Source organism: Bombus affinis, chromosome 4, assembly GCF_024516045.1.
Source record: "Bombus affinis isolate iyBomAffi1 chromosome 4, iyBomAffi1.2, whole genome shotgun sequence".
In the NCBI taxonomy this organism is placed as follows: Eukaryota; Metazoa; Arthropoda; class Insecta; order Hymenoptera; family Apidae; genus Bombus; species Bombus affinis.
Window position 1 is genome coordinate 7,604,176 of NC_066347.1, and position 27,696 is coordinate 7,631,871.

General features: G+C 38.3%; 1 protein-coding gene across 5 annotated transcripts in view; it reads left to right on the forward strand.

The window, feature by feature from the left end:
* LOC126915823 (neurogenic protein mastermind-like) overlaps positions 1 to 27,696 on the forward strand; it is a 248,007-nt gene that overhangs the window by 66,177 nt on the left and 154,134 nt on the right. For 3 of the 5 annotated variants that reach the window (XM_050720881.1, XM_050720882.1, XM_050720883.1), the window contains one exon: positions 1,383 to 1,499. The exons of the other annotated variants lie outside the window; for them this stretch is intronic. In XM_050720881.1, the coding sequence (XP_050576838.1) occupies positions 1,383 to 1,499 (117 nt within the window). The remainder of the gene's footprint in view (positions 1 to 1,382; positions 1,500 to 27,696) is intronic. 5 annotated transcript variants of the gene reach the window in all.

Consider the following 27,696-nt stretch of genomic DNA (forward strand, 5'->3'; position numbering starts at 1 on the left):
CCGATCATCGTCGTCGTTTTCGTGTTCATCGAGTATTCTTTTTCCGTTTGTACCTTTCAGAGTACGAAAAAACGCATATAGCGGTTTTACCGCGCCTCCACTCTCGGATGTTCGTCGCGGTAAACATTGACCTCCTTTGCAACTGGCGACACGGTGAAAAGACGCTTGAGAAAGAAACCTCGACTTACCCATTTTGTCGTAATATCCTGGCCATTGTGGAGCAACGATGGAATGTTGCTCGCAAGCAACATCGTGCTACACCGGCGATTTTGTTTGCTTTCGAGGATGATCGTTCTTATTCTCGATGGCGGATGAGAATATGGTCCAAACATAATTTTATCCTTGATGCTTTCGCTGATTCTGTACTCTACTACTGAACTATCATTTGATTGACTATATAGTAATTTTTAACCTTAAGGATACTTTTGCCACAATTTCCTACAATAATTTTGCATATACTAAAAGATCACAATGGTTTTTTGGTATTTAGTGTTATGTTTATTTAGTATTTAGATAGCAACGAATAATAAATGTTTGCTCAGTTTGTTTTGTTAAGGAAAAGAACTTTATCATTCTTAAATCACTAGTATCTTTGATTCCAGTTATAGTACCTTAATTTCCCATTGAACCTATTCCAATTAACCGAAATTTCGCATTATCCATGTCCATTTTAACGACTCCCCGGAGTTGTTCGCGTGGCGGTGTCGTATTTTATTGCATCGGTAACGTCGAGTTAGATGCAAATTAATTTACGAAGCCGTTCGCCGCGCGAATATATTCTCATAATTTCCAGTTAATCTTGCCGAGTCCCGCTACTATAACCTAATATTATCATTGATATATCGCTCGATTATTCGCGAATTACGAAATAAACGTCGATAAAATTTTGTTGCCCAATAACTCTCGAATTTGTAGAGTGCTATGAAAGTTGATCTAAAGATGGTTATTTGATCTCCGCTGATAAAACTTAATCTCCACTTTACTACGAAGAAAAATGTATTTTCTTATTCTTATTCGACACAGACGAACGTTTCTTAATAACAAGTTTTTTATTACGCTACCGGGAAAATAAAATAAGAAATTACATTTTTACTAAGATCAATCGAATCATGCGGAATATTAAAACGAACGCTCTGCGTATTTATATTGTTCTGAATTGTAGTATCCTATTTTAAGCAAAATTTAAAAGCCATACATATAGTTATACCGTGAAAAAAGTATCCAGACCATAAATAACAAACAGAAAGAAAATTTATCTGATAGCCAACGTGGTAAAATGCATCGAACGATAAAGAGAGGTAAAAGAGGAAAGAAAACGGAGAAATTTTCGATTGAAACGAATAGTTAAAGCAAGCTATGGTAGAAGGTTTCCTCCATTTCAGCTCGGTCGCTATCCAGGTCACGAAATTCGCGCTACACCTACGGCCAGGCCCTATCATCGGCATCGCTCTCCTGTCGATACTCCGCTAGAGGACGTCGGGGGATTTGGAAATACTCCGGTATGCTGCTTTTCTTCCCTTCCTCGACATTTATCCGAGAACGTGTCAACGAGGATTCTCCTCCGTTAAATCTTGCCACGCGACAGTGATTAAGAGCCGCTGGATTGGTTTTTGCACAAATTACAGCGTGAAACGTTAGTTAAAAAAAAAGAGACGAAAAGCGCTGTATTGATTCTTTCGATGTCTCACGGAGATTAAAATGTTCGTAGAAATGAACGTATTATTTATTACGATTGTTTCGAAGGAGTTCGTTGACATCTGTAAGGAAAAATGTCGATTAGAACAAATAAATATCGTATGGAAATGATTTTTGTATGGATTTCAGCAAATTGTTAACTAACTAAACAGTAAATGTATCGATTCTTGATAAAATATTACTGTCAAATTTTAGCACGCTACGTCTCTGCAAAAATATCAGAGAAAATGTGTTTCTGTTATTAATAACTCGTGAGATAACACTTTTTTGTTGACGAAGAAAAATTCTTTGTTGAAAGTTAAAACGATATACTGGTACATTGCATCGGATAGACAATAGTTTGATCATTGAACCTACGATTAGGAAAAGTTTTAAAAATGGTAATCGATCGACAGATAGTAGACGCGTCTTGTCTTTCCAGAAAAGTACCTGGAAGTACAAGTAGCTGGTGGGTGGTCGGTTTATGGCTGCTCGTAAGTCGCAGGAACCCGCTCGACCTCGCACTGGCATCGTTCATGAAATATCAGGCTTGACGGATGCATTTTCATAATGCGGTTCTCCAGCAGTCTCGCCACCAAGGGCAAGAAAGAAGGAAAGAGAGTCGCTACGATGCACCATTCGCTGGATATTTTATGGTACCGACCGCGGTTTTTCAGTTGGCCGGTGCACTTTGTAAGCGTGAATTTCTCGCTGCAGCTTCCGTGACCCAAAAAGGTTCGCGCCGTTGCATTTTTCTACCCGAGCCTCGTTGTTGATTGTACTTTCACGGGGATAAATTCTGTCCCGTTTTCTTGTCGTGTATTCAGCTGAACGTCGAGGTGAAATAGTTCGAGTCTCGCTCGTTGGATGTGATTAGGAAAATTAGAAGGAGAAAGGAGAAGTTAATTGCAGTGGAATTTCGATCGGGTCGAGTGGTTTTCTGCCATTGTTTTCTGGAGTATGTTGCGGCAAATTTTGGAGTAAATTTACGTTGGTTAATAGATATTCAAAATTCGTACATAATGAATATGCTTCGTGCGCAAAGTAACAAATTATATTACTCTAATAATCTACTCTTCAAATTATATGTCGTATAAAATTTTGTGATGTTCTACTACGAAGAGAAACAAAAGTCACCGTTGATCTGATATCTTATTGATACTTAACGATATTATTAATATATCGAAATATCCATTACGTTTCTATCTTATCGATAACGTTATTGATAACAGAACAATGAGGTTGTGGTGTACAATTTTGTTACTTTTCTTCCGTCAAGTTATGCGTAACATATCTCTTCCACCGACTATACATAGGACTCTAATCGCTGACAGTAGATTCGACCGGTGCAGAGCAAATGCGTTACGATATGGATCGAAGCTTTCTTATCGTCCTAGAATAATTTAGTAGATGCACGTCGGCACGGTGCGTTGCGCATAAACTGCTCGTAAAGTGTGGCGGCGCGATTCCCACTCGGATGCAGCTGCACGTGTAATCTGATAATGCAGGTGCAACGAGCCGACATTGGTGACGATATTAATATAGAGAAATTATTGCGAGTGACACACATTAGCGTCGATTCATTACTTATCAGGCCGCTTTCACAGACTTTAACGTCGTCCCCATGGCAATTATTCGGAGAACGAACCGTGTCGAAACGCTGCCCTCGTCGAAACACCCGCGGACGTTCTTCGACTTGTTGATCTCGCGTCGCGACGACTCCCACGGTCGTCTTTCACGTAACGTTACAAGGATAGCCTTCGTGGTAGTTATTTTGATGCCGTAAAGTCAATCGGACGGTGTACTTAACCCATTAGAAGCCCAGATTGTGTCAATGGAATGTCTCGTTACTACGTTCTTTTTCAGTCAATTGATATTATTATCGAATTTTATTTCTTAATATCTTGCGCGTTTAAAACAATATAGAGAAATAGAAAAATAGAAAATAGCGAAACATTTCTTTCTAAACAAATCTGATCCGAAGCAACTCTTTCTCCTGTGAATTCTCGTCAGCGATACTATTCACTGAAAGATTCTTACCGTGAGTTCCGCTGTTCAGCTGCAAACCTCGCGCGTGCACCTTTGGTCAGCGCTAACGAGAGCTTCTAACGATGCAATTAAGGTGCATCGGCAGGTGGACCGAGGATACGTATCGTTTGGTTGACCTTTAAACCCTACTACTCTCAACCCGCGTTTCGGTGACGACTTGCCAGTCTACATGCATCCATAAAATCCCGTTTATAGCGAGCTAGATTTCCGGGATGTTGATAATGAGACGGCTGCACGCACCACCAGCGCTGAATATGTATACCTCCGGCGTCCATCGACGCTGCGAAAACGTTCGTAAATTACGATCGTTAAGAAGCACCGCTTCCCTTACCTTCTCTTTTTCTTCTTTTTCTTTTCCTTTTTTTTTTTTAATCTTATTTATTTATTTTTCTTTGGGACATGGATCGAAGGGGAAGGTCTCGGAGATACGAAGTTTCGTAGAATTTAATGATAAATTGATTTGAAATGTTAGGTGGGTTTGATTCGGTCGATGATGCTTTGAGGCTCATCGAAAAGATTATCGAATCGTTCGATGTATATTTTTTGACATTTAAAGAGCAACGTTGGATAGAATTATTTTAATGGTTTTATTGCGACGGTGTAGGGTACAATATTGCCAGTCGGAATTATTAACGATAGAGTGACATTTGAAGAAGCTGTTCTCATGTTTTTGTCGAAGGTCAAAAGGAAATAGAATTGTACAGGATTTTATTGGAATTGGATTTTTTTAAATGAACGTTAAAAATTGCGCAAATTATCATATGTATGAATAATTTATAAGCGTGTTTCGTCGATGCATGTAGATAAACGATAAAATTTCCATTCTAACGTTCCACTTTCTATACGTCAATCAATCGACTTTCCTCAATCTTTTGTACCGAATATCTTTTAATTCACGCGTAGAATTTATGACTACCGACACATAGTCTTGCGAAGTAAATCACCTTCAACATCCTTTATTCGAATCCTACAAATCATAGAATCCTAACAGTGAAATCCCAAACGCATCAATCTCAGAAAGGAATCTTTCAGAAGCTCATTATTTCTATCGCTAACAAAATTTCTCTAGAGAGTATTGAAAACTTGTCTTAAATTTAACCTACATCAAAACCTCAACCTCAAACAATTCTGTAATACAAGCGTCATTAGATTTACCATACGTTCCACTAAATATTCCCTTTCATTGCCTTCGTTATTCGCATGAAAGGAACACGAGGAAGAAACGTCCAGTTGCCAATATATCGTTGAAAAGTCGGATATTCGGTTAGCAACATCGAAAATAAGATCGCCTACAGTGAAGTTCACAAGTTTTGGTTAGTCAACGCTGACGAAGGATAACCTCTGCTACTCGGTTTGACTATCTCGATGCTCTCAACTTCCTCCACTAAGTCCAGGAACGTTCCTGTTACCTCGTCATATCCCTTGAGAATGCCAGCAACTTTAGGCAACAAGCGCTACAGTGCACACGATTCTCGAAAAACACCGATCGAATTTTCGTGGTTGTTATTCGAAAAATAATCTCAATTGAGCGAAACGTCAATGCATTAGTCGCGTCAATTTAATACGAAAACGACCATCGTTCGGATATCATCGTGCGAATCGTCGACGTAAGATCGAGAAATTTCGATAAAGTTATCGCTATAACGTTGCCCTTCTTAAATCAAATTCGATCACTATACGTTCGATAGAAAAATAGCCAACTATACAGTAACACTGTTGGAGTTTGATTCGTTGACGTGTTAAAGATCTACTATATTTCAGTGCTGCATAACTGTTATAGTTCTTGGCGAGTATCTATTATCAGCTTTCAAAGTCTCTTAGAATCCTTCCATCGTACGTAAGTGTAGTAATATCAAGGTATACGAAGAGAATATCGTGGCGAACGATCATGCTCGTAATAGCTAAAGCCTTCAGATAATCACCAAATTATGCAGCTTTTACTACACACCTCTCATTATTTCTATGAACTCATAATGAATTAATCCACTGTACAACAACATGTAAGGTTGCAAGATACGAAACTTGATAACGCGGCTTCTTTTCTTTAATAAATCTCTCTTGGCATTGGTCTTGTTCATAAACGTGACACTTTCGGCTAATACGCTTGCTTATCTTTGTAATCGAATTGAACCTATCAGAAATAGTCGATCAGACCCGGATTCTTTTGCCTATTGAAAACGATTCAAAGAACGCAACATGGTCACGAAAGGAACATACGATCCGTACATGAAGGAAGCAAGTCGCGCTACTAGCGCACATGTCCCATAAAACTCGCATACGGTAGTCATCAGAGGCGAGCTCACGAGGAACCTCTCCGCGGTCGACAAAGTGTTAACATTTCCGGCCGGTGTGTTTCTGAACGAGCGTGGGCAGAAAGGTGGCACGCAAATTCGCGAGCTTGCGCTCTCTCGGTGCTTGTTTGCAGGAAAAAAGAGCATCGACCAGCGGCAGCTTGCCGCTGCTCTCTACCGAAGAGAGCAAAGTAGGGGAGTAACGAAACCGACGGATGAGGGGAGGAGGGAAAGGAAAAAAATAAAATTGGGAAAAAAAGAGAACAGTTTCAACCGTGAAGCTCGGAAGAGAAGAATGGAGGTGGTACGCGTCTGCGAAAAGCAACGAACGTAAAAAAAAAGGAGGAAGAGAAAAAGATAGAAAGAAGGGAACGTGGCCAATTTCACCGGCGAATTGTTACGAAGCTCCTCGCTCGCCTGTTTGTCCCGCCGATTCGGTGTAATCCGCCGTTCAATTTTCATTACCGCGATTTGTTTCTGGCCCGTGTCGGTCGTGCCTACCACGTACCGGGGGAATTTTCAGCAGACATTCCAGCGTATTTCGATTCCGTTTTCAACTCGTCCATGAAATTGTTGCAAAGTGCAAGAATAAGGGATACTTTATTGCATCTTTCTGTTCCTTTTCTGATTGGGGGCTAAGTGGGTTTTCGAATGGGTAAAGAAAAAGGGGATGAAATAGGGATGCAGATGGAGATGGAGAAATGTTAACCTTAAATGATGTGAGCACGTGAATATGTATATAGTTTAGGTAAAATGTCGTTTCTTGCAAATGAATGTGTTGGAAGTGGAACAAAGATGCCGCATCTATTTTGTAATACATTACATAGAATGATATATTGTATTTATACTATATAGTCATTTTGCTATAAAAAGTTGGATATGATAGAAGATAATAGAAAGATAAAGTAATATTTAGGTTAGATATTCATGTGCATTTATAAAGTCCTTTGTATATTGTGGATCTGTATAACGTGGTATAAAAATTTCGACGATGCTTATACTTATAGAACTCGTAAAATTAAAGAGTGTGACGCGTGTAATGTATTGGATAAATTGATTTATTGTAATTTTTATGATGATATATAAGAGACGGAAATGAAGCGATTTATGCAGAATCAAAGATAACAAGTTACGATTTCCTCGTGTTTCTTCAGTTCATACGATTATACGTAGTCGCATAAACCAATTGTTTATCCACATTCATTATGATTAATATTCATTCAGTGAGTGCTTAATATTAAAGCGTAACCGATATTTACTCATAATGGATATCCGTTTAAATAAGTATCATTACACATTTTAATCGACGTCAATTCCGATAGCTGGTGCGTATGATTTATTTTTGTGTGATCATCGGTCTTAATTTCCTAATTTCATTTAAATTACAAGCGGGATTAGTAAACACTAATATTTTCTAGTATTAGTAAATACTAATATTCTCGTCATTTACCATTTATGGGCAATTCTTACTTTCTATCAAAAATGACTATAAAATTTTATCACTTATAGCATAGCGATTGTATTTTATTTTAATTTTATTTAAGTTAGTAACAGAGCCAGCAGCAGCTTCGTAAAAAGAAATAATTTCCAATAAAATTTCCAGCACCCATTATTTATCACTTTTTATCAAAAGAAGTTTAACATTTTATTACACGTTACATATTTTTGCATCATGATCGCGGTTAGTTCTTTTTCTTTATATTTATGTTAGAAACACGAACATAGTTTAATTTCTACAGAACGAAATAATTCCTGCTAAAAATAAAATGCCATTAATCGTTATTTATTTCTTAGCATTTAACTCGTATCAGTTTCTGTCTTTTAACTCGTTCTAAAATTTTATAAAGATGCGAGATAGATGTAACACATTCGTATGATTGGCACCAGAAAAGGAGACTAGTCTTTTTTGTTGGTTAATGTTTAAGAACAGTCCACACGGTGAAATGAATCAACAGCGAGAGAGCAACTTCGAAAGGTTCTCGATTATTCGAGAAACTTGGCACTTAGATCCTCTCAGGCGACGCCTTTTGCGCTCCCATTTCTTCGATGCACTTTCTTCGCTGATCTCCGTGAAAGTCGAGAGCAAATTACGCCAAGGCGAAACCTCGCGTCGAATTAGAACCATCCGGAACGTCGAACCTGTTCGAGTACTTCCGTTTTTTCCCCCCTATCGATGCTTTGTTTGTGAAATAATTTACATAATTAATAAGCTTTTCGAATCATTACCTCACGATATTAACTTATATATATATATATATTGGCAAACATGTTTAATATTCATGTAAACAATTTTATTTTATATCCAATATATTTTAGAGCATAAATAAATTAATTTTACGCTCATAATTTTTTTTTCCTCGTTTGTTTTTAGCAGTTCGAATAGATTTGAGTTTGTTTTTAATTAAGTAGATTCGAGTTAAGTGGTTCCCCTGTTACAATTAAGTTTTATAACCTATTATAAGCATATAATCCTTTATAACCTATTACGGCATCTAAATTAAAGGGGAACCGCGCCCATTCACCATCTTCTTAATTACGTTGGAGACTAATCGTTAAAATTAAGGACCCTTTTTTTTCATGTGGTGTGATAAATCGACATGTACAGTGTACCACGTAATTAATGGTACAATCGAAAAAGTGTATTTTAAATTAACATTTTGCAACTCTCTGTAGCTTGGAATGTTGCATATCTGGTATACACTTTACATCCTTTTCTTTATTCTTATTTCGTTTTATTTCTATTATACCGATTGGATTTTATCGGTGTTGCGACGGACTGATAAAAACTCTGTTTAATAATAACAATCGTATAACGTCGATAAAGTTATTCAATTTGTCGTCATATTACGCCAAAGAAATTCACCCTCGATCACGTGTTTCTTTTTTTAATTCTTCAAAAATCAACAGCTTCATCTTGATTAAATTAATCGAATTGACTTATATGCCTCGGATTGGAAGACACCGAAAAGAAGATTTCCCTGTTACAAATTTTCCAACCAGATTCACTTCCAATTCTCTGCTTCTTCGGTCATCGTTTCCCGAATTCCTCAATTTCTTAACAATTCCAAGAACGCAAAATATCCTCCATGGACATCACAAAAGAGGCTGCATTACTTCTTTCGCCTCCGTGACACAAGGTATTCACGACGAAGGTTGTTTGTAACGGAGCGGTAATAGGTGGATTGTATTCTCGGCAACAACGTAGCAATTCTCGGTTCGAAGGCTCGATTTAGCAAAGTAAGAGAGAAAGAGAGAGAGAGAGAGAGAGAGAGAGAGAGAGAAGGAGGAGAGAGAGAGTAAAAGAAAGGGTGAGAGGGAGACATACGGGCCGATCCAAAGGGCAAATTTGCAGCGGCCGTCACCTGCAATTAGGCGGACGGTCGCCGTACAACAACGTGGTAGTATGTGCGCGCGCGCGCGCGCGCATGAAGCTGGAGACCTGTGTTTCACTGGTACATGCTGTGCTGCTTAGGGCTGCTCGCTTCAGCGCAGCCAATTTCGGCTTTGTCATGGTAATTTCCCGCTCGCACGAAATAATACCACGACAGCCAGCCAACCTGCCAGAGACCGCCACGCATTTTATTTTTTTTTTTAACATGATCGCGATTTTCTTCGTTCCTCTGCGAGGTTCCTCCGCAACGAATTCTTCGATCAACGATAAAACCTTGTTTTCGCCTCGACATTTTAGGAGATGATTATGCTTTTGATTTTGGTTCTGATCCTTCCCTTTCCATTGCTTTGTGTTTTATTTGTTTCTCCTTCTGTTTGGTTTGGATTAGCTTCAGGGTTACTACTACTACTTACGTAAGTGGATTTGAAGAAGTGATTGGAGATGATTACACGCGAGGTGAAGAAAATGAAGTTGAGAAGTAAATGGTGAATCAGGACGCGAAACGTTGGTTCGTGGAAACGCTGGATGAAAATCTAAGGGATGAGAATAGCGATACTAGTATCACGATTGAGCGTGTACCAGGTGAAACTTTAGGAAACACGAGATTAAAGAGTTTGGGTTCTTCTTGTGTGATATCGAATCCTTACGGAGCAAGATTATTCAGATTGTTGAATAATTTATTATTATTAATATTATTACTATTAATAATTATTCAAGGTTTCGAGTTGCACAGAAAGGAATTTCTTATAAATAAATGTGAGAGAGATCCAGTTTGTTTTATTCCAATTGAATTTTTCACTTTGTTTTATATAAATAAATCGCAGAGAATTGTTGGTATAGAAAACGTTAGATGCTAAACGGAAGGTAAATTAATTAGAATTAGTAAGTTAATTACAATCAAGGGACCGGTGAAAACATGATAAAGATTAAAAGTTAAAATGCAAAAATAAAATAATACAACCATTACGTAATATATAGATTTGGCTAATGTAAAGATTTGGTTCATTTGCCAGTTGTGCATACGAGCGTTGTACTGTAAAATATTTTTGATATTTTATCTGTTTATTCTTCGTCTGTGAAGTAGCGTATTTATTTAAAAAATAAAAGCAAACCAACGCGCATGTATTTTTAATGACGTAACGCAAATGCCTGTAAAATTGGAAACAGAATACATTCATTCAATGCAAACTAAACGAAAAAAATCACTTACATTAAAGCAACCGATTAATAAAAAAAAAAATAATAATAAATCTCATAATCTCCGTCAATCTTCCTTCTCTTAATTCTCGAATTTAATAATCAAACTTTGTCGTATCCTGCAAGTTTTCTTAAAATTCCAAACATTCCAACCCTCAAACTCATTTTTCTCATCTTCAAATAAATTTTTCTCATTTCCTCCAAATGTATTCCTCGCTGACTAGACATATCCAAGTATCATTCGTGTATCTAACACGGAAGAATGACACGGTTACGTCGGTGACTCGTCGTGCTAGAAAGTTCGACAAGAAGCGAGAGACAACGCGAAACACGAGCTTCAGCAGTCGGCATGGATTAAGCAGAGAATTTCGATTGACGTACTTAGCCCGTTAATTAATTGGTTGCCAGTATGTAATTCAGCGCTTCCGCATTCTAGATCACGATTGTATCCCATCGCGCCGGCATTCTTGCCCGCATACTATCGGATGCCGCGGATGTTTCTTACACGCGCCGCGCACCATTCGATCGCCAGTAGAATTATATCTTCAAACGGGCAACAATCATCCGTTTGTTCGCTGCGAGTTAACAATATCAGGCATAGTTTCTTTTTATTTTGAAGAAAGAATTCACACGATCATCGTGACGACCATGTATTTCTTTTTGGCGCGGACCACTGACGCAGATTTCGAGTTTTAATCAAATTTATTTAAGGTACTGTACTTTTACTTTGTAACATTGATTCACGCTCGTGTTGACGATTACCATCCGGACGTAACGAATAAATCTGTATTCGTGATCAAATTTAATTTTAATCCTGATTTCAATTTTAACATGTGGAATGCAAATCTATCAAATACTCGTTATATGTAACATTTCAATATTCTTTTTTCAATGCAGTATGGGAAATGGCTAATTTTAATGCAAGCAGTTACCAAAAAATGATAAACAAAGAAATTAAATTTTATATCTCTGTGTTCAGTTACCATCGTGCTGTTCATTATGTGTATAAAAAATATTCATTCTTTATTTTATCTGTCAAATATCCCTTCATTTAAGATATAAGACCAAAAATATAATCCACGAGAATGATCGAGGCTAATCGAGTTTTTGGAAAAACCAAATATCTGCCGAACCAAATATCCTCGTACCGGATTAATCGACCAACCAAGTAAAACTCCAGTTTCTACTAATTGACAGAAACATCCGGTTGATCTTGCTATTTCGTAAACGTGAAGGCAGAGCGTCGATTTTACGCCGCGTGTACAGACATTTTCGCTAGCAGTCAGCGTGAAAATGTATTCGGTGTGTGCCGTCGCCGAAGCCTCGCCGATAGGATCGATAGACGCTAGAAACGCAGCCAGCCAGCCAGCCAGCCAGCCAGAGCAAGCCTCTGCATCTCCGGGTCGCCTAGAAACTGGCTGCGCGATTCTGTGTCAGAGTAACATAAGCGTATAGCCTACGCGATATAACCAAACCTTAAATTGGACCCTTAAATCACCTAGCGCTACTGATTGATGCAGTGACATCTACGCTCGCATCTGCATTCTACCACTCATATGGAAGAGCGGTAATCTAGACAGGGATTGGTTCGGTTGTTCTTCTTCATTATGAGGATTCCATTGAAATTTGGTAACGAAACAGTACAAGATAATTCTATACCTAGCTTGAAACAGATTTAGAATTTTTCGACTTATCTAAATTTGCAATTTTTGTCTCGGATTCGTGTCCGGACTGTGTCAGAGGAAGCTTGCTCTAATAATTATAGCCGAAGCATATTTTATACAATCCCAAGTTACATTTACGTATTATTGTTTTAAGACTATTTTACGACTTTACGGTATTATCATTAAGTATGATAAACATTCTCATCACATTTGGATACAAATCCTTTGCAGTTGATTCTTCGTTTTATCGTTGTAAAGTAAAATATTCGACGCTCGTGACAACGATCCAGCCTCCACTAGGCGAAAGTTAACTTTGATCTAGCCAGCTTTACGATCTCGCTATCTCACTAAAGCTCTGTGACTCTAAACGTTTCCCTCATTCCGTCACATTCGTCCTATTATCATAAGATCAAAAATAGAAAAATTCCGACGACCAGTGCCTCCAAAAAAGAAACTCGAAACTTACGAAGAAACGATCTCTGAGCAAGCGCGATCAATCGTTGGAGGATTCTGCGCATGGGTGCCTCGTAACGGTACGAGGGGCTGGAAAGGGGAGCTTCGATCTTGATTTCGGTTCGGTCAGCCAGGATGGCAACTCGACAGACGGTATTGTTCGCAAGGCGGACAGGTTTCTCATTTCCATGAGTTTCGTCAGCTTCCTCGTTCGCCTGTGCCCGCTTGCTTAGCATCGATTAAACGATTACATTACAGCGCCGGCACGATCAACTGCAGATGGGCACCTCTATTCGCGTTTAGCAAACGTTCAAGCTCCGCTCTTCCTTCTTTGACTTGTACATCGGGTTCGCGTGGATCGATTACGCTAAGACGATAAGTCGATTAGAGCGTACACTTCGCAAAGGTAATACCGTGCCCGGATTACATCACCCCGGAACAAGGGAGAAAAGAACGTGTTCCAACCGTTTGAACAGCCGGCTGGTTGCAAGGGACCAACGATGGCTAGCTAGCTTGGCCCTCTCGATCGATCGCGAAGATATAATTTCCTCGGCTCGACCAGCTCAGGTGGACTAGACCTCGTCCTGTCCTTTCCCGAGAGAAAGTTTTATGTTGGAGAAGCTAGTCGCCTCGGAGGAATCGTCTCGATTTGTAGTTTTGTAGTATGGAATCATAATAGTTTTCTTAAGGCGAGATTTCCTATAAGCATCAGATGCGTCAGTACTGTGCAGAAGTAGATTGACGAGTAGAAGGACAGTACAGGGGACAGGAGAAGTACTCATCAGGCGATATGGAGGTGATTATTTCGAGCACTGAATAAAATTACGTTGTTATAAATGGGTTTTAAAACGAGTGAAACTCTATTGCATTGCATATCTGAATTTTTGTATCCAATTTGAACAAATAAATGAAGTTCTATTATATTGTATATATAAAAATACGTAATATCCTCGATTTATAGAAATGAAATTTTAGCCAGCGATTAAATGAATTCTTGCTCCATGGTTATACTTATTCGAATTCCTATTATATGAAAGAAAAATCTGCAGTAGCGTTTGCCCTAGATAAATTGAAGGAAGTAGAATTCTACTGTACGCTTCAGCCGAGAATGCGTATGAGATTAAGCTTTAATCTACATATTACGATCGGTCGGACTCGTATTTCTTCTTAACGCCTCCTTTCAAGTGGAAATGTGATATAGTAATATATTGACTTCAATGCATCGTAAATGAAGTATCTAATTCTGATAGGAAACTTTTTGCGCCTGAACGCTATGTCTAAGCGAAAGCATTCAGACGCACACGTCTGACGCTTACAGGAAATATCTCCTTTATTGTGTTCCGCGTATTGGTCGGCGACTCGTGAGATTGGAAAGATTACTCGACTATGGTAACGAATGCAGTTTATTTGTATATAAGTATTTATATTCTTTCAGCACGTAAATCTAATCGAAACTATCTTTTTCTGTTTCAGGTAAGTACTTCAAATACATACTACAAGAACTACAATCACGCAGATTTATTGGTAAGTTCATCTAACAAATTTCCAACAAATATTCTTCTCTTATTTCAACCTCACAACTATTCTTACTTTAATCAAATTGCAAGTATCAACCACGCGTAACGAAGAATTTATCGATAAATTTAAACAAATTATTTAATCGAAGTAGCCATCTACCATCTAACGATCAATTAACTGCACGAATCTCGCAAAATCTAGCTTCTTGATCGATCATCAGGTTGATAATTGATTTTCTTTAATCACGACAATTATCTCTTCGATCCTGCTTACTTTCAAAGAAACGATGTTTCTCAAGTAGCCAATCAACGCCCACGATCTCTCCTCATTTGCAATAAAATCATCAAAACTGTCTACTTGTCTAATTACATACGTCAAACAATACGTTGCGATCGTTTAGTTTGCGCGCGTAAGTATGTCATTGCGAGCCATTAAAGGAAGGCTAATTTTCGGCCGTTTATCGTAATAAATTGAACGCGCCGATTAAACTGTCACGAGCATCGGAGCGCGGTGTATCGAGCGGCGCAAGAAAGGAAGCGGACGATGCGTTTCTACACGGTAAATCATCTGCTTCGACAGAGCGTTTCATATATCTGTGAATTGCCGGTGCGCCGAGCAAACTTTCGCAATAGTGAGAGGCGTGTGCCGTTGCACGCAGCTTTTGATCTCCGTCTGCGAGCGGTTCTTGTGCCTTGTGTCACCGTTGCGTAGCTGCACTTTGGGCCTCGTCACGCATTTCCAATCCCCGCTACGTTGTTACAAAAATGTCTCGCGCAGTACGCGCGTTTTCTTAGAAACCGTACGCAGAGTCGTATTTCGTCGCGATCTAAATTCAAAGCAACAGTTTCACGTCTAATAAATAAATTTCATAAATCGATCATGATCGTTTAATTTCTTGTTCGATCGTTATCGTATCCAAGCAGCTGTTCAATTTGTCCAAGAAGGATAGATGTAATTAGCACGTGAATTATCGTATTGTAATTATTCGAATGACATCGATAGTTCATAGACTAGTTTGAAAAAATTATGAAAAAACTTATAATGGAACTAATATCCCATGGAACTAATTTCATATCCCAGTAGGTCTCAATGGTGTCAGAGTAATTATAACAATCCAATCATTTTCATAAAAATTATCGTGGGACGCGTTGTACCATTAGCGTCGTAAGGGTTCACTTATTCGCATATTTATTTTTATACCAAATTTTATTTATTCTTTAATTAATCGCCTCGCAGCCACGGATGTGATATCTCACGATACAAAATCATTCGTACGATGGCCACGGACGAGTTATCCTACGTGTCTGTTTATTAGGGCAAAAGTTGTAATTGCGGAAAAACAGATCGCGGGGTGGTGCGTTCGTGACGATCATACGAACGAAATTGTGTCGCGAGATATCTCGTCCACGTTTTGCGAAGCGCTTAAAAAGCTTCTGCCGGTTCAATCTACTCATCCGGACGTAAACTTCTATTTCACGTATGAACAAAGGATCATAGGAGAGAATCAACAAAGTTCCATTTTACGTGGGCTTTAGTTACACAAACTGTATAACTCCAATTGTTCAAATAAAATGGATTCTATTGTGACAAACAACATATTACTGTATAAACTGTATCTCATTTCCTCTCCGTCGTATCTACTGTTATCAATCTTTCTAAGAAACAGCGATCAACCAAATCAACCTGAGCATCTGAACCGATAATGACCGAGCGGAGATTGTTACAATCGCCGTGGCGAATCTCATCCTTCGCCAATCGTTTCTCTTACCTCTCGAAACACTTTCACCCTCTCGCTTTCCGCTCCAATCACTGTTCCTTCCGCCTGCATCCATGAGCAGGAATCGCGAAACGCAACCGAAAGCCGATTAATACCGCGTAATCGTCGTAAAATCACTCGGCAGACAAATACAGCAGGTGTATCTTGCATAAAAGCAAGGATAGCGAGCATAGTGCTGGTTTCGAATCGAAAACAGGTTTCAGGTGGATTCGACAAAGCTTCAGGAGCATGTTCAAGAGAAACGAAGGAGTAAACGATAGAGGATCATGAGGAATCTTACTTTCTCCAGTGATTCGTTATCGACAAAGAGACGGGTTATCGTGGAAATAAAGGAACGCCTTTCTTTGAGCGTGACGCGGCAATCTTTCACTTCCGGCCGCGACGAAAGAAAGCGACACGACGACGTTGACGCGAGCCTTCCTATAAAATCAGTCGGGAACAAATGAAACGACGATCACTGAAAATCAAGGAAACTTCTTTGAGCTTCTTACTCGATAGGAAAAGATTTTTGATTGTGAACTTCCTTTTATTCGACCACCTCCTTTTTTTTTTTTAATCTTATTCGAAGGAAGATTTTCCTTGGAAGTTGGTGAAGTTTTATTCCAAGGTCTTTGTTATCGGAGATCTCGATCTGGAAAGCGGGATCGTCGAAAGGTTTCGTAGAAAACTTCTCGATTATTCACTTACTCTTTTGACACGAAACTTTGGTAATTTGGTTTGACAATAAGATCGAAAATGATGCCATTTTTCTTCCCTTTCTGATGCACTGTAAAATGCGATCAAAGACATATAAATATGTACACACAAAAGTAAAAATGTAAGGTAGCGATTTTTGCTCTTTTGAATCAAAGAAACAAATATTTTCCAACGAAGATTCACGTTGAAAGTAGATTTTCACCGCTGACCTTGCACTGACATATCTGAAACGTTTCTAATCTCCAAGCACTATATATCCATGTAATATCTATATGATCTTCTGTATATCTTTTTTAAACTTCGATCTATCCGAATCTTCTGTGAATCTTTTCTTAACTCAAAATTTATAAATCTCGTATCAATCTTTTCTATCCTAAAATTTACAAATCTTCCACGAAGCTTCTCAAACGTAGGACCTTCGTAGAATCTTCTGTGAATCTTCTCTAATTGAGAATCGACTTAGCTGAAACGTATAAGATACAAAGCTTGCAAGTATTCCTCGACAAAACATAATTGGCGAATAGAAACTTCAAAGAGCAACGTTTTGATCGTTAGTGACTAACAGTGGCCGTCAGTGATTCTTGGTAACTGTCCTTTGTCCATCCTTGGCTTTCTCTATTGTTCATGAGATTCCTCTAGTTCTCGTCTTTTATTTTGCTCGCATAGCTCGATACTAGTAACGTGTTTTTGTTCGGAATCGTCTGTGAGCACGGTGGTTCGTGGCCACAATGAGTCGGTCTGTTGTTGATAAATACTAACCATTTGTTAGAGCCGTGGCAAAGTCGATGTACGATACGGCCAGCGCGATTCGACGCGATCGTTTCTATGCGGGAGATGGATGGAAGCATTATGTGTGATTGCTTGAAAGGAGAGGAAAAACTCGTGATTCCTGGAGACGTGGTTGACGAATCGAAACCGTACGTTAGCTCGTGTTATTTGTTCCATCTATGTTTATCATTGGCGTGCGGTGCCGCGTCAAAAATATTTGTTTTTAATACCAATGCATATTTAATATCTCGCGTATTTCGAAAATATTCCTGAGAGTAGATAGGAAAAATATCGGTGCCTTGAAGTTTGTATTTATATTTATTATATTAGGTCGTCCGAAAAGTTCCTTTCCTATTATAAGGAAACAATGGATGCACAACATTTATCTTTTTATAAGCGTTTTTTACCGTTCTAGCAAAATAAAGATTACAAAGTTCGACAGATTAGGTTTCATGTTTGTACAAAGATGCGTCGTTGTAAAAAGAAAGACATTTTTCGGACAAGCTAATATTGGGTCATCCCATAAGTTCGTGCCGACTTTTGTGTATACATTTCATGTGTCGATTTATAAAGATACGACGATAAGGGATCAATGCACTCGAAAAATGGGAAGAAGTTGTAGAACGAGAGGGGGATTACATTTTTTCATAAAACTGAAAGGTATGTAAACAATCTTAACATATATAACCGCTCGAAAAACGGAACGCACTTATGGGATGACCTACTATTTACGTCTGTGTAATATATTCGTTAATCGAATCTGGGAACAAAGAATTAATAGAATGAATTTCATTGAATTAAAATTCAAACAGAATTTCATCAGAAAAGCATTCGAAAATCTTCCATATTTCCGAATATTTTAAAATAAAGCAATCCCTTTCTGCCGCGTAATAGTTTAATATTTCCCTGACTGATAGGATTTTGCATGCAACAGCTTTGTAAAATAAATGATATCGATTGATTAAGTAAACTCTTAATTACTCGGTGCTTTCTTGATCCAAGTTTCCAATCGGTAATTGACTAGAGGTAGTTAATCGGTAAAAAAAATAGTAAATTATATAATTAAATAGGGAGAGCAACTGCCGCCGGCGAACAGTTTAAAATTTCAGTTTAAAATCCAACCTGCTGAATTCACTAAAAGTACAACTCACACCTAGATGGCTTAATTCAAAAACAGTGTTTTATGTTAGCTTGACGCACGGATCACATACGTGTTTTCAAATTCCGCATTCGCATTCGCGCGTTTATCTTGTTTTAGGATCGAAACAGGAACAATTGGATTTTCACGCGTAATGCATCGGTCACCTGCGACAGCTTTTAATGGCGACGTGGTAGGCGTGAAATATAGACATATATATTGACCGTATTGAGATATGTTAAGTATCGCGGAACTGTTTTCCACCGTATCTTAAAATCGATTCCACGAAGATAAGTCACCCGGTGATTGTTAATAATTCACATCGATGATTCAACTGTAAATGAATCAGCCCACTGACGAAAAGTTTCGTGAGACTACGTCGAAATTATTCTGAATTTGAAAAGAACGATCTGCAATTTTAATATTTAAACTTTACATTTTCAACTTTTGAATGTTTGAATATTTGAATCTCTGAACTTTCGAATCTCTGAATATTTGTCATCTTTGAATTTCCGAATCTTTAAATTTCTGAATTCCTGAATGTTTTAGAATTTGAAAATTTGCATCCTAGAATATCTGAATTTCTGAATCTCTGAATACTTCAGAATTTGGAAATTTGTATCTTAGAATCATTGAATTTTTATCCATGTCAACTTACTCTATTTGCTGTAGTTCAATTATGTCGATAGACGTAAATGCTACGGCACTTGTAAAAGGCAGTACATACGTTACAAACCGAGCAATGAACATTCCACGAACAAAACGGGACACGGATTTGCGCGGCAGTGTTGATCGGTTGGTCGCGCAGAGATTCGAGCGTGTCGCAGGAGGGCGTTCACGGTCCGCACCCTTTTCCCTGGAATTCCATTTGGAATTCGTGCCCCGGAGAAAGTGAAATGCCGTTTCTGCGGCGAGACGAAATAAAGCAGCGTGAAAAAGAGCCGCGCCGACAATGGGACGCGGACGACCTACAATGGCGAACGGTATGCCCTCGAAAAGCAGAAGATAACCATCCAACTGATCGAAATCATTTTAACAGACCGTATATACCCGATACAAATTGTTGTAATTATGTTGGATTTGATGAGTAAGCATTTTATTACACATTAATTTAAAAAGTGTATCGCATAAATTAGAGATACGACAATAAAATAAAAAAAAGATTCGATTAACGAACGTCTGTGTACATATTGTCAAGTAATTGTTAAGGATGATAAATTATAATTTATCGATTTGTCGCAATTGTTTCATTATGTTTCGTTGCTCGTCGATACATAATTTCAGTTACTGTTTGTATTTAATCCTTTACCGTTTGCAATTGCATTTCATTGATCTTTCCAATGAATTAATTCATTGTTAACAATTGAATATTATTACTCCGTAATAAGACAATTTCTTCTGAAATAATCCAATTTTTCCTTAATTTATCGCATATAATTTACTACAAGGTTACCAGTCTTTTGTCTGCGAATATATTCGCAATTAAAATGCGAAAGAATTCGTTACTGTCGATATTAAGTGGAACTCAAAATTTCCAGTTTCTGTGACAGGAATCTGTCGACGAATAACTGGATAGGAAAGCAACGAGAGACGAGAGCCCATGCGTTTCGAAGCAGGCGAGTCACACGAGGGGGTTGCATGGACCCTCAATCGATGAGTTAGACTAGACCGTTCACGAAATCCATTTCAGAAATGGCGGATGGTATCTGCCGATATTTTCATATCCTCCGTGCGAACGTGTCAACCATTGGCGTAGGCTTCGAAACGTCAAGCATCGGAAGCTATCCACCGCAAAAAATTCTATAGAATAGCATGAATTGATAACACCAGGGGGATGAAATAAACATATATATAATACCATTATGTTAGTTCCACAAAAGTTACTTTTTTACCTCTTCGAATTGACTTCAACAATCGTTCGGCTATGTTTAATATCTGAATGGACGAGTCATATTCGAATCATATCTTTTTCTATCATTTTACTTTGGTAAAAGTATCATTTTACAACTTCTATCATTTTACTTTGGTAAAAGATTGTTCGATGGATCGGTAAAAATTTCTATGTGACTCGATGGTAAATATACATTTGAATTTTTAAATATTCGAATCTTTAAGTTCATTGGATTTGTTTCTTTTCGGAAACTCTAACATACTGGTTAAACAAGTTGATGAACATTGAAGGGAACAAATAATTTGCATAGTATCGTGGAACTGCAACTTTCATTATCTGAAAACTAATTCTCTTCGAAGCGAATACTCCTAATGCTAAAATTTACAAAATAAAGTACTCGCCGGCAATTCTCAATCGAAAGACGTATCGCACGAAGAAAATCAAAGCGCTCGTGAAAAAGCATGGCAGAAGTTTGACACGAAATGTCGCGGAAGGACGAAACAGTGGCGACTTCTGCGTCGATTTTCGCGGCGATTATATTTGGTGACTGAAGTAATGCTAGGTCGAGATAAATCGATCCTCGCACTCTGAAATATTCACGCTCGTATCATAGTACGTAGACTGTGTGGTCTGCGGTAATCTTGCCGATGTAGCAAGCGCATATAGACGCCCTGGCTGGCAAAGCTCTCTCTCTCTCTCTCTCTCAGCGTGGCTCGAGCTTTTACGGCGGGTGCCGAACTGGGACGGAACTTAATTGAACTCGGCTGAACATTATCGAATGTACAAGCTTCCGACCGATCTGTACCTTCTTTCGCGTCGGGATAATGCACACCGTTTCATGATCCTCTAGAAACGAGATGGGGATTAGTATCGTGCCTTCCTGCTTGATCGTATGCAAGTACACTATCATCTATAATTATTCGAACGATTTAATGATCATGGTTACTTATGCTTCTTTTTATCATCTCGAAGAAGCTTTACAATTTGTGTAATTAAGTTGCGTATAATTATCATGTACGTTCATCATTATTCGAACCAGTTGGTAATTATGATTATTTATAGACTTTTCTTTATTTTTATCTGCAAAGGGTTTCAGAATTTGTCGAATAAGGTTGTGCATAATTACATTATATGTACGCTATTGCACATAGTTATTCGAGTCAGTCGATAATCATCGCTATTTATTAATCTTTTATCATCATTATCCTGCAAGAAAAGTTTTACAATTTGTGTAATTAAACTGTACGTAATTAGCACGTACGCTATTGTACGTAATTATTCGAACCAGTTGATAATCATTATTATTCAGATATATTATATGGACATTTTTTATTTTTATCTCCAAAAAATTTTACACTTCGCCCAATTAAATTACGTGTAATTGGTACGTACACTATAACTAAAGCGAATTTTATTACTGACATGTCTGATGAAAAAGTATGTATGATATTTTAATAATCGTGAAAGTAAATATTAAACGACAATAAATTATCTCGAATGACCGACGTACCATAAATCAATAAACGAACTTAAATACGTAACGTAATAGGTTACAGTACATTCAGATAAAGAAAAAAAGAAACCATATAATTCGATTGAAAAAAAGACACCCTTGCTTAAATTTGTGATAAATGCACCGAGATCGGTAGTTTGTCATCGCTGTGCGTAGAAAGTCGATCGGTAGCGCGGGAAATTTCAATGCAGGCATGGGGGCCGCACAAAGGTGGGCAATGGCGCGCCACGCGACTTCTGCACAATGTAACGCGTGTAATCGCGGCATCCGCAGGGCGAAAAGAGAATCGCGCGTGATACGGAACAGCCGTTTGTTCAATAAACATGCACCGGCCTGCGCAGCGCGCCGCTCACGGCTATTATACTTGCCGATCGAGGTGTTAGAATAACGTTGAAACAGCGGTAAACGATGTCGATGAGTTCAGGCTCGATGTCACCGCTTACGCAATGTCAACCCGCTGCAAGAAACGGCTGAATACAGCCTGGAAAGCCTGACGAGGTCGATCCGTTTGCCTCGCAATCGGCCTACAGTAAATGCTAGTTGTGTAAATCAGAAGCTTTACCGACGTCGTCGTCACCTTCAGTCGAAACGCACAATCGACTTGTTACGTGATTTAATAATAGAACTACCGGAATTGCTCGTTATAAACGACGTGGAACTTACTGAAAGAATTGTAATTAATTGCAACGGTGCATCTTTGGTGACTTTAACGATCAGACTGCGGATTCTTATATCGTGCTTACGATAGATTTATGTTTTCTATAAAGAGAATTGAAGAAATGGAAGTAGTGATTTGTTTTATACGCTTGAAATTATAATTAACATTTTCCCTTGATTCGCGGTTAATGATTTTTCCTTAAACATACGCATAAAGGTTTTTCTTTACCTGTTCAAAGTAACTCAATTTTTGTCCTTCTTCTTCCACTCTTTATGATCGTATCGACCTCTTGCACGGATCGTTAGTGACGCGAGAAAATAAAAATTTACAGTTACAGATGCTATACATATATATTAGAAAAATTCTTCTATCGAATTAAAATGGTCTACCATTGTAGTTGATTTTACATTGTTTCGAGCAGTGCACAGTGTACAGAGGCGACTCTAAAATAGAAGGACAAGAATATTAAAAAATCTTATACACCTTCGTACAGTATAATATCGCTTCCTCGTCCAGAGAAATGTATATAACGACTAAATAAAATGTTGCACGAACAACATATACGATACAGTGTGAAAATTCTTTGTCCGCTTAAGAAGTTGAACCACACCTACGATAATCCAACGTATTAGACTAGCGTGTTCCCGATGAGACACGAGACCGAGAGAAGCCCATTGTGAAACACAGCCACAGCGGAGTCCGCTAATTTAGCGTCGGTTAATCGCGACTAATCGTTACTCTCCGACCTGACGCAACCGAGCAACCAACAACAACTCGACTCCTCTGTTCCATGTTCCATGACGCTCGCGCTTGTGGAACACGCTGGCCGTTTACGCGCGTTTCATCGATACGGCAGATGCATAATTCATGTATTGTTATTACTGTTATTAAGATTATTGGCGGCTTCCTTGGCTACGGTTCGGTTCAGGTCTCGTTGAAAAATCGAATTGATCGTAAGACGCCGTGATTAGGGTTTTAGACGGTCGGGGATGGGTAATTACCGGATTATTAAATCTCCACCCACACACGCTGGGATCGCTGTGTCCCAGAGTAATGACTCCTTCTGCGTCCCACACGAGCATGTATATGTACTGCGCTTGTGGTCGAGATGAGAACGAGTCTTCCGTTCGATACGTATCTGCTTGCTGTCCTCTACGTGGTTTATTCAGGGAAAGATTCGAAGAAGAATTTTGAGAGACCGGTAGACCTACGTGATCGAAGCTTGGTGTTATAAAACGTAACTGTACTTGACGAGCTGTTATGCAAGTCTGGTAAAAAAAGTATTTTGTTACGAAATATTCTGCTGTTCTTATAGAGTGTCTTATTCTTAAAAGGGAATCTACTAATTTTGTGAATATAGCGGATTTCAGATCGTTTGCCTTTTTAATTATAATAGAATCCACAAGTGATTTTTGCAAGATCGATTCTTCGTTTCCTCGAAGGAGCATTTTGGTTCTGAAATTTCTGACTTTAATCGAAACGGAAATACGATTATGATTTTCGTCACAGGAAACGTTTACCTATTAATAATAATTAATTTCATGAATAAAGATGTTGCTTTCTTGGAACAGGAAAGAACCATTGTTTTCCTAAAATGAATCAACCGTTCCATTTTTATCGATCCCGTTATACATTTCAATTGTTTGGAAACATATTTTAAGACGGAAAGAGTTTTGATATCTTCGACTGGTACCATTACATGACCAACGCATTCGATCAGATAAAGTAAATGAATCACTGATAATGTACCAAGAGTTACTAAACCTGTTTTCATCGTACAAGAACCATTAACAGAAAATATTACTTTCTTTAATATATAGCTCAAACAAAAGTACCAAGAAGCCTCGTAAAATACTATGTCAAATCTATCTACTGATATATCTAATGGTGTAAAAGAACCTTTAATCATATGAATTTTTCATCTTTGATTTACACAACTTTCTATGATACTCTCATACTTTGCTATATATTTGTACAAGTATATTAAATGTGTACTCTGACAAGATATTCATACATTTCATAACCAAAATAGATACCTGCAGCTTGCTTCTTAATTTTTTTCAATTATAAAATCCTCCAGTTTCTACATCAAAAAAATGTTCTAACGGATAAAACTCAACGAATCACTGCTCTTCAGTGTACCATCGTACATATTGGGATCCGGAAAACTAAGTATTCAAAATTCAAATAAACCTACGAACATTTCAATATCCATAACAATTCGCACGAATTCAAACAACAAATTAAAATCGTTTCAACAACCAACCAATTTCCCGCTGAATTTCTATTCTATCTGAATAATACAGGCGATACGCGAAAGCAAGCATAAGAACTCATCTGTTTGATCGTTCTGGAATATTTCGTGGGAACTGGACGCGGTCGATATGAAACGTTAGGTGCAAACATCGTATGTACTAAAATTTCGTGTGACGCGCGAAAATTGCTATTCACAGGGCGACAGATTTTGTTTTTTATATTCTTTTGCGGTATCCTCGGTCCCAGCGAAACGACCCCGTTAATTTTTCGCTTGCCTTTTGCGGTTGATGGATACGCCGACCATATGGTCAGGACACGCTGGATTTTCATGAAAGTTCAAACGCTCGTTTTTCTCTTTTGGGATCCTTCAGAGCCTCTTCCTGCCAACGTGTATATTTTGTTCTTTCTTTTTTTTTCTATTTTTTTTTTTTTTTTTTTTTTTTTTTTTTATTTCATTTTCGTTCTCTTTTTTTCTCGACCGCGTACAATGCGCCGTGTGGAACATTGTAACAGCGAAAACGGCGCAACGTGTACATTTTTATGTAATTTATGTAGTAACTTGAATCCGTGCGTCGAGGTTCTGTGGAAAAGCTCGAGGCTTTCAGCGATGAAAATATAATGTTCTTATGGTTTCGATACGCGTTTGTAACTTTGTTATTAACGTGGAGTGCTTTGAATATTATTTCTTCGGTTCTTTCATAGTAAAAAGTTTTTCAACGTTGCGTTTCAAACACGTGGTAAACAAATGGAAAAAGGTCTTCGTTCAGTAATTACTTTGTAACGCTGTGGTCTGTAGAGATTGGGTTTATTCTACTGTTGAAATGGAAACATGAAGGTATAACGTTTTCCAGTATATACCACATTTTTAATAACGGAGTTATTGTCTATGCATTAGCAGAATTCTATTCCATATAGGAAAACAGTGAAAATGTCTTTCTTTATTAGCCGCTCTAACTTTGAAATCTTCCACGTTCAACCGCACCGAAAAAATCTAACTTCAATGAAAGGTCGTAATAAAATTTCATATAATCTCTTTAAAGGGGACAAATTAATTATCAGTTATATTGATAAAATTCAATATTTAAAGCGATGTGCTTTAATTTCTGTATATCATATGTATATATATACATATATACGTATATCTAACCAACTATTCATACTGTATGTTATAATAATATTTTACCGTGTGTATGTTCGCGATAAACATCTCGTAGCTTTTATAAATATTTCAGTTAATGAATTTTCAAAATATATTCTACGACATACATAATGTATCCCTAAAAATTTTATACGATAAGCGTTTAAAAGAGGTCTCGCTGTACATTTTTTTACGTTGGTCGATAGTCATTCAACAAGATTGGGTTCCAGCTTGTTCGTATTTTGGGAAGAAACAAACGAACTGTTGATCCAATGATTGCCAAAGAAACGCGTAGGACCGAAAAAAGAAGCGAAAGAGGAGTGAACGGCAATTCAAACTCATAATGTGTTCCTTGATCGAGGAGCTTTGTGAAGAGATCAGAGTGTAACAAGGAATACGGAATATGGACGAGAGCGGATCAGCGTGGCCGGTCGTGTAATTAAGTGGAGGAGAGGATCGAGTCGATTCATCGTGGGTAGATCAATTATTCTATACGGTTCGCGAATTAATGCGATACTCTGCCAAACAATGGAAACGATTTCTCGCGTGGGCGACTAATATGAAGATACGTCTCTGCTTCGATATATCGGAAACGTTGTCGTCACCTAGGCCGCGTGGGCGTAGATACAAGCACGCGAACCTTCCATCCAACGTTCTCCACGCGCCACCAATAAACCGACGACATTACAACCATACTGTGCTCGGTGTACTGTATAGCGTCTACACCGCAGACTCCATCGTTTTCGACCTCTTTTATCGACGCGACAGATCAACCACGAAAAAGCCAGGTTGACTGCAAACAACGACACCTTTGTTGCTTTTGCTATGAATATAGAGATTATGTGGAAGATCTTGAAAAGCACATTTCTCTTCTCTTCTTTTGAATGGTTCTTGTTTCGTAAATAATATTTGGAATTATGATACAATGAATACAGTATGACAAATAATTTCGTGATTTTTACGAGATATATGATTGCAATAAATATGTATCTCGTAACTGTTATATATATCTCCAGATGTATTTCAAACTTCACAAACTCGTATATACAGTATACTCAATAATAGCCCATACAATATCACATCGTGTCATGTAAACGTATAGCCTTTTGTATAACCCACACAGTATATATGCAACAAAAGCTTCTGCAATTGTTCAAATATATTCATGAACCGTGAATATACGAATAGGCGAAACTTATCAATACATCGGTGTCAATTTTCATCACAAAAGTGTCCACGATAGTTCAGATATAGAATTTCCCACGCATCAAAAAGCAACTGAACATCGTCTAATCACAACAACACATCATTGCCAAACGCTGTGTACGTAGACGTTGTGTATCTTGAGCCGTAACAACTAAACTTCGACAAAGCATCAAAGCGTTGCGAAGGCTTTCGTGTGAAACGTGTGCCAGGTGACTACGAGAGACGTCGTACGAAAATAACGTAACTTTCCCTCTCGAAACGGGCCATGCATACAAAGTGGCGGCGTGCAGTGGCCAATAATCGTTTTCCGGGGCGAAGTACCACCATCGTGTCGTTTCGTGTAATCGGGCTAATGCCTGCCAAGGGGGATCGGAAGTTCGCGCATAGCCCGCGAATTTTACGCGTAACCACAATTATA